Source organism: Phacochoerus africanus, chromosome 10 (genome assembly GCF_016906955.1).
Source record: "Phacochoerus africanus isolate WHEZ1 chromosome 10, ROS_Pafr_v1, whole genome shotgun sequence".
In the NCBI taxonomy this organism is placed as follows: Eukaryota; Metazoa; Chordata; class Mammalia; order Artiodactyla; family Suidae; genus Phacochoerus; species Phacochoerus africanus.
Window position 1 is genome coordinate 118,257,906 of NC_062553.1, and position 12,216 is coordinate 118,270,121.

The following is a 12,216-nucleotide window of genomic DNA, read 5'->3' on the forward strand; positions in this document are numbered from 1 at the left end:
TTCAAGAAATATATTTCCACTGTTTGGCAGAAATGCTCATATAACTGTTGTCATGCCCTTGTCAGGTAGTTTAGGTTACAAAGATGGTATTTTGACACATGGAGGAACTGTGGCACCAAGTAATTATGTAATTAATGGAGAATCAGACACATTCTTTAGGTTTGTAGATTTCAGGGTTCTTTTTCTTTCTTTTTTTACAAAGACCCTCATAATAAGAGGCTAATGTTTTATTGTTAGAGTCCTTTGAAATGCTTTGTCTCACATTACATTATATTTGGACTTAGGACTTGGAAGGGCAAAAAGCACTTTTGCTTTTGGTCTTCCTGATTGTTCATATATAAATTTCAATCAATGTGTGCCTGTTAGTGTCTTTCTTTTTGATAGGCACCCCTGTGAGACATGCATGGAAGACCAAGAGTCCTGGAGTCAGGGAACCTGGACCTTTGTCCTGCCCACTTGGCTGGGCAGCTTTGAGCTGGGTTCTGCAGTCAGAGCCTCAGAAACCTCATCTACAAAGTGTAGGAGATCAACAAATTTCTCTTGGCTCCATTATTCCATGGTTCTTTCCTCATGTTTGTAAATTATAGCAGTCATTAATATGCAACCTAGTGAGGGTGTAAGTTTGGAAGAACCCAGTCTTTCTAGAAGCTCAATATGTGACTAAATGTAATTACAGTTGGTTAAAGCAAGGCTTAAGGTGTGGTTTGAGAGTCTTTCTGGTAATGATGGATGTGCTTCAATTAATGTAACTCAGCCATCTTCTTATTTTTCTACTTCCATATCTTCTTATACTTTTTTCCCTCTTAGACAACTGAATAATGCTGTTTCCTTTTATTTCCTGTCCACATCTTGGCAAAAAACTGGACTGAATATGAATATAAAAGGAGCTTGCATATTTTAGTGGGTTTTAAAGTTTAATGTACACACATTGGAGTTGACCTGAAGATTGTTTGCATCAAGAAGCAACACACATTCATCTGAGCTGTGTAGCTGGTTATCCTTTTTGCAAATTCCCATCTAAGTCAGACTCATGGGGTTGGTTGGTTTTTTTTTTTTTAATCAATTTTTTTTTTGTCTTTTTAGGGCCACACCTGAGGCATATGGAGGTTCCCAGGCTAGGGGTTGAATCAGAGCTGCAGGTGCCCGCCTACAATACAGCCATAGCAACGCCAGATCCGAGCCGTGTCTGCGACCTACACCTCAACTCACGGCAACGCTGGATCCTTAATCTGCTGAGTGAGGCCAGGGATCGAACCTTCGTCCTCATGGATACTAGTCAGATTTGTTTTCCACTGAGCCACGACAGGAACTCTTGGTTGGTTTGTTTTTAAAGAAACCTCACTGAACTGGCTTTGAAAGAATCTGAAGATGAATTGGTGGCCAAACCATGTCCTTTGCCATCCCCTGGGTTGCCTGCCTGGTTGAGGTTATATGGACTAAACTGTAGACTGCAGTAATGTCTTCTGCAGCGAGCAGGACATCAGCTGGACATGGCTGAGTCTCCAAGCTGGGAAGGCTTCAATTTGTGGGGAGAGCCGGTTGACCTTGCCTGCTCACCCCATTTTGATAATGAGCTCCTGTCCTGTTTGAGCCCAGAGTTGATTAGTCAGGGTGAAAAAGGATGCAAAACTTGATGTAATATGGAGGGAGACCTGGGAGGGACTTTTGGGTCGTTTAGTAATCTTTCTTCTCTCCTATCCCACCCTTTCTTTTTTGCTTTTTTAGGGCCACATGTGAGGCATATGGAAGTTCCCAGGTTAGGGGTCGAATTGGAGCTGCAACTGCTGGCCTATGCCACAGCCACAGCAGTGCAGGATCCGAGCTGCGTCTGTGACTTACACCACAGCTCACATAACGCTGGATCCTTAATCTGCTGAGTAAGGCCAGGGATCAAACCCTCATCCTCGGTTCCTTACTGCTGAGCCACAGTGGGAACTCCATTTTGTCCATTTTTGAAATGATCTTGCATTCCACTTTAGGCAAGCTGAGGGTGATGGGTATTCTTTAGGAAAGGCTATATTCTAGAAATGAGTCTTAATTTAGAAGAGGGAGCTCTCCTTAACTAAAAATAGGATTGTGTGTCTTAAAATTAGCAAGTGAAAAGAAGTGACCAGGTGATACCAGGAAAATTATTATTTAAGAATCTAAATGTCCTTTGTGAACCGAAACTACTGAAAATTCTCCATGGTTTCTGGAAGGAAGGGTAATACTCCATGTGGAAGAAGAAAAGAGGGCTAAATATGTTGGTATATTGCATTTGGTAATGACATGATAGCTTATAAATCTTCATAGGGGTTTTTAATCCCTCAGCCTTAATTTTTAAATTTAGTGGCATCCAAGGGAGTTCACAGGATGAGCTCCAGAGGGGTGCCAATTTCCTTTAGAACTTTCCATGTTAGAAGCAGTAGAAACTGGGGAATTTTGCCAATAACCTTTGGGAATGACACTGTTTATCTTCCTGCTGGAGGCCCTTGCAAACTGCTGATTCTCTGCTGAAGAGGAAGCGGCAGGAAACAGCATAGGTACTTGCTTGAACTTGGTGGTTATTGGTTGGTAGTAGAATCCTAGAGGGCTGAACGAAAACCTTCAAGTGGAAATTAAAGTGAATTTCAAATCAGTGTAGAGAAGGACTTTCCAAAGGTCAAGGTTAGTGAAGAGGGAGGCAGAGTTTTTTGTCATTACAGATAGTAAAGAAAGGTTAGAATGGGCTTTTGTGGGAAATAGACATCAGTGCACTTATTCTCTGAAGGATCAGGTAGTAAATATTTTAGCTTTTGGGGCCATATGGCCTTTGTGCAATTGTAGTATGAAGGCAACCAAAGGTAATGTATAAACAATGAGCATGGCTGCTGTCTGGCTCTCTGAGGTGCTGTGATAAAATACCAAAGACTGGGTGGCTTCAGCCACAGAGGTTGACTTCACACAGTTCTGGAAGCTGGGAAGTCCAAGATGAAGGTTCTGGCTGATTTTGGTTTGTGGTGAGGCCTGTTTCCTGGTGTGTAGAGGCCGCCTTTCCACTTGTGTTTTCATATGGTGCAGAGAGAGAGAGAGAGATCGATTGATTGATTCGTCTCTTCCCCTTCCTTTACAGCTACCATCCTATCAGAATAGGACCCCACCCTTATGAACTCATTTAATTACCTCCTAAAAGATTGGGGTTAGGGCTTCAACATATAAATTTGGGGGGAATGATATAATCCCATCCATAGCGGCTGTGTTCCAATACAATTTTATTTATGAAACAGGAGGTGGTCCAGATTTGGCCCAAGGACCATGGTTTGTTAGCTCATAGTTTAGAGATTAAACAGTCATCAGAAAGTAGACTTGGAGATCTATTAGCACATTTCTTGGTCAAAATTTTTGTGACTCTGTGTTGTTGTGGTTAAAGGCTCATTTAACCACATTTGATGTCTATCATAGCTTGACATCATTAAAACAAATGTTCCCCTAATAATAAGCCCGCTCCCCCCCACGCCCCCTGTAAAGATCCCGAGCACCACAAAGACATAGTTTGGGGGAAATTACTTGGGTGAGATTGACACACCTTAGAGGTTAAGTGTATATAGTCTCCAGTTTCAGACTGTCTTGGTTTACATCTTAGTTTTGCCATTTACTTGCTGTGTGACCTTGGGCAAGTTACTTAACTTCTCTGTTTCAGTTTTCTCATTTATAGAATGATGTTAGTAATGGAATTTACCTGAGAGCAATCCTGTGATGCTTAAATAAGTTAATACATGTTGAGGGCATAAAACGATGCCTAGCTCACAGTAAGGTCTTGGTAAATGTTATCTATTATTAGTTCTTGAAATAAGAGATAGTAAGAAAAGCCAAGGGAATGTGAATGGGACTAAGATCAGGTAGCTCTCAAACATTTAGGGGTATTTTAGACAATAAAAAGCTTTGGATTATATTGGAGTGTGTGCGTCTGTTAAAAACAATAATAACGTAGTAAAGGGAAAACTGAATGATATAATATATACTTGGAAGGAGAAAAGTGCCTTTATTTAAAAAAATATGGTTGTTTTGATATATTTTACTGCATCTTGGAAAAACTTGGAGGTTCTGTGTGGGTAAATTGCAAAATTGACCAGATAAGGACAAACCTACTTCAGGCTTAGTGACCAGTGTTCCAAAGAATAAATCATTCAATAAATAAAAGTAGAAAGTCCAGGATTAGTTTTACTTCAGTGTGCATCAAATCCATCTATAGTTTTGGCTAATATGAGGTGGAAATGATGAGATGTGTTGTGATGGGGATTAGAACAAGTCCGGTGTGGTTCTACATTCCTAAGGGATACCAGTTATAAAGTCGTCAGTCATTGATCAGCATACAAACTTTTCTTTCTTTTGCAGTAAAGCCATGATCAACAATCCTCTCTTTATTTGTAGAAGGGTCCCTAAGGTATTTCTCAGCTGCTAACCTTTTCCTGTCCCTTCTTCAGAGAGAAAAACAGAAGCCACTAAATAAGAACTTCAGTTTCCTGCCATGAATCATACAAACTTAAGTGCTCTGTACAGTCACTGTTCTTCTTGCTGTAGCTCTGACACCTGCCCATCTAGCCTTTTTGGATATTTCACTCCTGGTTTCTCCTGTGTAACCTAAAAAATATGGGTTTGCTTTTCCACCCTGTTCTTGCCCAAAGCCTACTTTGACATACTGTCTTTTTTACAAACCAAAACCAAAACACAATCCCAATTCTGGAGATATCAAACAAACAATGTTAATTTAATGGTTGATGGAGGAAGGGGCTGTATTGCACATTATATAAAATACTACTTCAAAACCCTCTTGAAACCTACTCCTCACCCCTTTTCCTTAGGTATCTGTCTCATCTTTCTTTTCCCCCATAGCTGTCCTCTTTAGCCTCCCTCCCTCTCCTTTTGCTTTTCTTTTTTATTTTATGTAATCTTTTTTTTTCTTTTTAGTGCTGCACCCATGGCATATGGAAGTTCCCAGGCTAAGGGTTGAATTAGAGCTGTAGCCAAAGGCCTACACCCTGCCACAGCAATGCAGGACCTGAGCCGCATCTGCAATCTATACCACAGCAACTTGGGATGCGAGCTGCATCTGTGACCTACACCCTAGCGCACGGCAACGCCAGATCCTTAGCCCACTGAACAAGGCCAGGGATCAAACCCGCATCCTGATGGATGCCAGTCAGATTCGTTTCCGCTGAGCCACAACAGGAACTCCTCCCTCTTCTTTTTCTTTTCCTCCTCTCCACCCCTAGATTTTCCAAGTGGCACTTTCTTTCCCTTTTTGCACAGATTTCATGTCTTAGTACTTCTTCCATTTACAATATGGTATATCATTATGCTGAGGTCCCCAGTGATTTTTTTTTTCTTGGCCTCCTCTGTGGCATGCAAAAGTTCCTGGGACTAGGGATGAACCCATGCCACAGGAGTGACCCATGCTACAGCAGTGATGATGGCAGATCATTAACCTGAGGCACCCCCAAGGGAACTCCTCAGTGATTTTTTTTTTTTTTTTTTTTTTTTTTAGGGCTGCACCCACGGCATATGGAGGTTCCCAGGCTTGGGGTCTAGTCGGAGCTACAGCTGCAGGCCAACACCACAGCCACAGCAACGCCAGATCCAAGCTGTGTCTTTGACCTACACCATAGCACACGGCAACACCGGCTCCTTAACCCACTGAGCGAGGCCAAGGATTGACCCCGCAACCTCATGGTTCCGAGTCAGATGTGTTTCCACTGTGCCATGAAGGAAACTCCAGATTTTTTTTTTTTTTAAATACAAATCTGATCTTGCTATTCTTTTGGATAAAAAATCTTGAATGGCTGCTTATTGATCTGGAATGAGATTGCCAAACTCCTCCCATGACCCAACTTGAGCTGGACCTTGAGCTGGACCCTGCTTACTCCTTAGTCATGCTGACCTCCACCAGTTTCATCATTGCTCAAGTCCTCGTTATGGCATTGCCCTCTCAATTGTGGCTCTTCACATTTGCCTTTCTCTCTTGTCTGGAATACTTGTCCTCCTCTGAACTTAGCTACAGCATCTTCTAGGCTTAGCTAGATGCTGCTATTGCATAAAACCATTCCCTCACCCTATGTAAGGCAGGCGTCCTTTCTTCCTATGCTTCGTTTTTTTTTTTTTTTGGCTGCACTCCTGGCATATGGAAGTTCTTGGGCCAGAAATTGAACCCAGGCCACCCCAGCAACCCAAGCTGCTGCAGTGACAATGTCAGATCCTTGACCCTCTGCTCCTTCCTATGCTTTTAAAAACAGTCTTTTAATTCTCCCATCTTAGTATTTTCACACTTCTGTACTTGTCCATATCCCATTAGACTCTTAGCCCATGAGGGCAGGGGCCGTGTTTATTTACCCGGGTCACTATTGACATCTCATCATTTAGCAAAGTACATGGCACATTGATGGTTCTCAGTAAATATTTCTTGGATAAAAGAGTCTACATTTAAAATGTATCTTTATTTTTTTCACATTTGATTAATTCTACTACATCTAAGTTTATGCCTTATTATATGACTTAAAGACCCTCAGTATTTTTACTTTGTAAAAAGAAACAAGCAAGTGTGTACCATTCTTGGAGGATTTTGTGTGTGTGTGTGTCTTTTTTGTCTTTTTAGGGCTGCACTGGTGGCATATGGAGGTTCCTAGGCTAGGGGTCGAGTTGGAGCTGTAGCTGCTGGTCTACACCACAGCCACAGCAATGCGGTATCTGAACCGTGTCTGCAATCTATACCACAGCTCACAGCAATGCTGGATCCTTAACCCACTGAGCGAGGCCAGGGATCAAACCTGCATCCTCATGGGTACTAGTCGGGTTCGTTAACCACTGAGACGCAGTGGGGACTCCCATCTTGAAAGCTTTATGTTATCTTTCTATTTGTAATTTTCTATTTGTGCCCTTTTTATAAAGTTTCTGTGACTTATAATTGTAACATTTTTAGAGTAAGGGTATATATAGAATATATAATTTTTGTTATTCTTCTTCAGAATGAAGGATTAAACTCTAACATTAAAAGAGAATTTTTGCTGAAATTTTTATCATGATGGCATTTGTGGAGCACTTATAGTTTAGAAGTTGCTTTGTTCTTTTTTTCCAGTGTATTATATATATATACATTTTTCTTTTTCTTTTTCTCTTTATACCTTAGATAACAATATCCAGGAGTGGAATCTTGAAATAGATTCTTCTTTTCATGTTGTCAGTTCAAAGCCAGTTTTTGGTCAAGCGATTGTAGTCATTCCTGAATTGCAAACACAGCGGACATACAGCATTGAACTTAAGCATGGGAAGAGAATTGTTAAGCTCTTTGTGAAAATTAACAAGGTAAATAATGGTTCTTCCTCACAAGCACTACAGAGCATTGAACAGTATTGTGAAAAGCAATACTTTTCAAAAGAAATGCTTAGAAAGAAGGGACTGATTATTAAAGAAAAATGTACTTTTTCCCATTTTTTCTTTTACTCTTAACCTGTCATGTATTTTGTGTAAGGAATGGTTTTCCCAAATTTTAAGATTAAGAAAATGGAGATTATGTGATTAATTTGGTACCCTTTCCTCTCAAAAAGTCAGGTGTGTTATATTTTAATTTTTCTGCAGTATTTGCAGTATCCAAAATCCAAAATACATTCTAAGCATTATATTAAATGCTGTGATTATTTTTAGTACTTGTAAACTATTTTAATTATTGATGCTTATTCTACATACAGAATTCTAATTCTAAACTTATGATTTTTCATGAGTAGAAGTGGACTGGATTTTACCTTTTCTTTTTCCCTATTTAATTTCTCTAATTAACAATTGTTGGCTGAAAAGGATGGAGCACATCAGCATTCAGTGGAGTTCCCCTCATGGCTCAGTGGTTAACGAATCCGACTAGGAACCATGAGGTTGCAGGTTCGATCCCTGGCCTCCCTAAAGTGGGTTAAGGACCCAGTGTTGCCATGAGCTGTGGTGCAGGTTGCAGACGTGGCTCGGATCTGGCATTGCTGTGGCCCTGGCGTAGGCTGGCGGCTACAGTTCTCATTAGACCCCTAGCCTGGGAACCTCCACATGCCTTGGGTGTGGCCCTAGACCCTAGAAAAAGAGAAAAAGACAAACAAAACAAAACAGCATCCAGTAACTGTTCAGATAAAGTAGGAACTCAAAACAATTTTCTGAGTTCTGGATTTGAAAGAAGAGTCAACCTCAAAGTCCAGTTCTAAGAGTTAATAATGTAGAATAAATGCCACGTGAGTGTTGGAATGGGAACAGTTGTTTTTCTGAACACCCATGTTATTCTGTTCTTTCCTTTCCCTTTTGGTGCTTTAATTCATGCTAAACTCTTAGCATGTTGATTTTTAAGTATTATCTGTGGATTGATATAATTTGGCATAATATACAGTGAGAGAGATTATTATTGCAGTGTGCTTGACCATGAGAAATTGATGTGATGCTCAGAATTACTGTATTGTTTTGCTGAAAATATGCCACAGATTACTCAGAATAGCATATTATTTCTTAAAGAATATTACTGTAAAAACTTGGTGGCCTCATGGACATGGAAACCAGACTGGCTACAACATGACAGTACTTTTTAAGCTGGATGGAGGCTTAAGTTTTGAAAGATCAGCTAAGGTAAGCAAATACTTCAAGATATTTTGTGAACAAAAGTGTATTTCTTGTCAAAATAGCGATAGAGGTCTTGGTAGGAAAAGAAAAAACCAGCAAAACTCCTGTAACCCCACCATTCAAAGATAATTATTGGTAACTGTTACATGCATTCCAAAGCTTCTGGTATATGTGTGTTTATATTTTTTTAATGGATCGGAGTTTGCACAGTATTTCATTTATAAATATTTTTCTACTGTGTTTTTAATTGTACTTTATTCAAAGTAATACATATATATATAATTTTAAAGCTCAAATATTACTTTGTTCTTATGAAGGTTCATATGAAGGTTCATACAAGGTTCATGTGAAAAATAGAATGAATCCCTTTCTATTACTATCCTACTCTATAGAGTCAATGATTTTTAATTTTTACCTCTCTAGTCGGCTGATCATCTTCATTTGCCCAAGTAACATGCTTCTGCTAGTGTTTCCTAATTTTTCAGTTTAGTATATCTGCAGACTTCACACCCTGAGGATGAGGATGTCTCTCTGCTGTGTGATTCTCTCTGGGGACCCCTGCTTGGCCCCTATATACACATTTTGCCTCCCTCTGCCCTCCCAATGTAGCCTTATGGCCATTTTTGTTAACTTGATATTCACTGTTTATATTGATATGTTACAAAAATACTATTCAAAGCTGAACCACGTGGTGTCCTAAAATTATATTTTCTTTCTTGTGCAATTTTCTGTTTTCCTTAGAGTTAACAATTGCCTCATGTGTCCAGTCCCTTGGTCTTCCCCTTTCCCTTTCTCTAAATCATATACAAACTCTCTAACAGACCTTTTAAGTTTAGTCACACTCACTAGGTAATCTATCCATTGTGTATTATTACTATTATTTTTCTTTTAATTTTTGTTATTTTATGAAACTCTCTCTCCTGGAGCAATTTGCTCATCTCCCTGATCTTTCTTGGTTACTCTCCAGACCTTCTACTTAACTGTTAGCTTGGAATGCACTTTTATCATTCTAGGAATTCCCTTCATCTGTTTTCTAGGAGTTCTAGGTATTTCCTTCATCTTTCACCTAGATTAAACAAGGAATCCTCTTTGTTTGGAGCCATGTCTCTCTCTCTTTTTTTGACTCTTCACTCTTGGTGAAACACTTTGTCCAGTAGATTCCTGAGAATGTGTTTTAGATAAAGTATAATTACATTCTAATTTCTATTTTCTTGTATAGAATTATTTGCGTTTACTTTTTTTTTTTTTTTTTGGTCTTTTTAGGGCTGCACCTGTGGCATATAGAGATTCCCAGGCTAGGGGTCCAATTCGAGCTACAGCTGCCTGGCCTACACCACAGCCACAGCAACATGGGATACAAGCCACATCTGCAAACTACACTGTAGCTCATGGCAACGCTGGATCCTTAACCCTCTGAGCGAGGCCAAGGTTTGAACCCACAACCTCATGGTTCCTGGTTGGATTCGTTTCCACTGTGCCAAGATGGGAACTCCCCATTGTTGTTGTTGTTGTGCTAGTCATTTTGTTAGCTCTCTCAACCTAGAAACTCAATGTGGACATTGTCTTGTATTATATCTTTTATCATTTTTTTGTTCATTATCTTTGTTCTATTTTCTGGTACCACTATTAATCAGATATTGGACCTCCTAGACTGAGCAATAGTCTTAGATTTCCCCTTCCATATCCCATCTTGTCTTCTTATTCAATGTTCTGGGAGACTTACTGGATTTTGTCTTACATTTTTTTGTTCGTTTGTTTTTGCTTTTTAGGGTCACACCCATGGCATATGGAAGTTCCTAGGCTAGGGGTTGAATTGGAGCTACAGCTGCCAGCCTACACCACAGCACAGCAACTTGGGATCCGAGTTGCAACTGTGACCTACACCACAGCTCACAGCAATGCCAGATCCCTGACCCACTAAGCAAGGCTAGGGATTAAATCTGCATCCTTATGGGTACTAGTTGAATTTGTCCCCACTGAGCTATGATGGGAACTCCTATCTTAACGTTTTCAATTAGCTGAGTAATTTTTTTTTTTTTTTGTCTTTTTGCTATTTCTTTGGGCCGCTCCCATGGCATATGGAGGTTCCCAGGCTAGGGGTTGAATCAGAGCCGTAGCCACCGGCCTAAGCCAGAGCCACAGCAACGCAGGATCCGAACCGCGTCTGCAACCTACACCACAGCTCACGGCAACACTGGATCGTTAACCCACTGAGCAAGGGCAGGGACCAAACCAGCAACCTCATGGTTCCTAGTCGGATTCATTAACCACTGCGCCACAACGGGAACTCCAGCTGAGTAATTTTTGTTATCACTTAAGACATTTCTAAAATATTTTTGTTAAAAAAATTTCTGTTTAAAAACTGCATCCTATTTGTATTTTATAGTTATAATATCTTCTCATTTCTCTTAGACTTGTAATTATTATTATAAGTAGTTTTGAAGTTTTCTTTGCATTGCTTTTTCTTTCCCGTTTCTGGCCACACCCTAGGCATATGGAAGTTCCTGGCCAGGGATCGAATCTGAGCCATAGCTGTGACCTACTCCACAGCTGTGGCAACACTGGATCCTTTATGCATTGCGGGAACTCCTTTGCATTATTTTTGTTTTCTGCATTCCTTTATTCTATTTATGTATTTTATCTGTGTCTTTCCCAGTGGAAACGTTCCTGGAATGTCTAGTGATCCTTGGTGTCAATTCATTCTCAAGATTAAGGTGCAAAAATGCAGATGAGAAACCCTGTATGAGCGTTGATGTTCAGTATTTAGGTGGAAATTCAGATCTATTTCTGTAGCTGTAATCGTGTGTGTGTGTGTGTGTTTAGCTTTGTCAGTAATGACATTCTCCATTCTCTTGTCAGGGAGTCTATTGGCAGAAAGGGATTAAAGGTCTGACCATCAAGAAGTTTCATCTGTTCCCCCTCACAGTATATTTTGTATCCTCAAGCCTTTCTGATTCTGAAAATAATGCTTCATGAGCTTCAGGATCCCTTCTCCAAAACAACATACTGAAGTTCTGCTTTTGGGATTAAAACTACACAAAAAACTGCTTCTTCATGTTACTTTAAACATACTAAAGTTGAGCCAGGATTGGAACTGGAGCTATCTAGAGTTGACAGTGGGGAAAAACAGCCTCTGTCCTTTAAAGGAATGCTTTCAAAATAGCTCTAGAGAAGGACCAATCCTCCCCACCCCGAATCTACTAGGAACTGATATTTAAAATAAAACACAATAAAAATGTGTCCCTCTGAAGCCATAACCATCTGTTTTGCCTCTGAATCTATGAATAAGCCTTAAGGTAGCCTCAGTTAGAGGGTCTTAAAGGGCACAATCTGATTTTAGTCTGAAGAAATGGCTAGTTCCTGTCCAGTTTCATGTATAGCACTAAAGATCTGAAAGAACTGGCCTTTGGTATTTATTAGCCATAGACTCCTTATCTAGTCCTTCAAATACCATTTCCTTATATGCATAATGGCACAGTAAAGATGAGGTAACTTGACTCTGGCTTATAATAGTGTACGATAAGCAATAGTGATATTAATCATCTTCATAGATTTCCTCCTTCCCTGACATCAACCTTTGGTGTTTGCACCTGCCTAGGGTTGTACTTTGGTGTCACC

At 40.0% G+C, this 12,216-nt stretch overlaps 1 protein-coding gene across 2 annotated transcripts in view; it reads left to right on the plus strand.

The window, feature by feature from the left end:
* Window positions 1–12,216, plus strand: part of MANBA (mannosidase beta) — a 119,006-nt gene that overhangs the window by 24,955 nt on the left and 81,835 nt on the right. For both annotated transcript variants that reach the window (XM_047798575.1, XM_047798574.1), the window contains exons 6-7: window positions 7,139–7,314; window positions 8,494–8,604. In XM_047798575.1, the coding sequence (XP_047654531.1) occupies window positions 7,139–7,314; window positions 8,494–8,604 (287 nt within the window). The remainder of the gene's footprint in view (window positions 1–7,138; window positions 7,315–8,493; window positions 8,605–12,216) is intronic.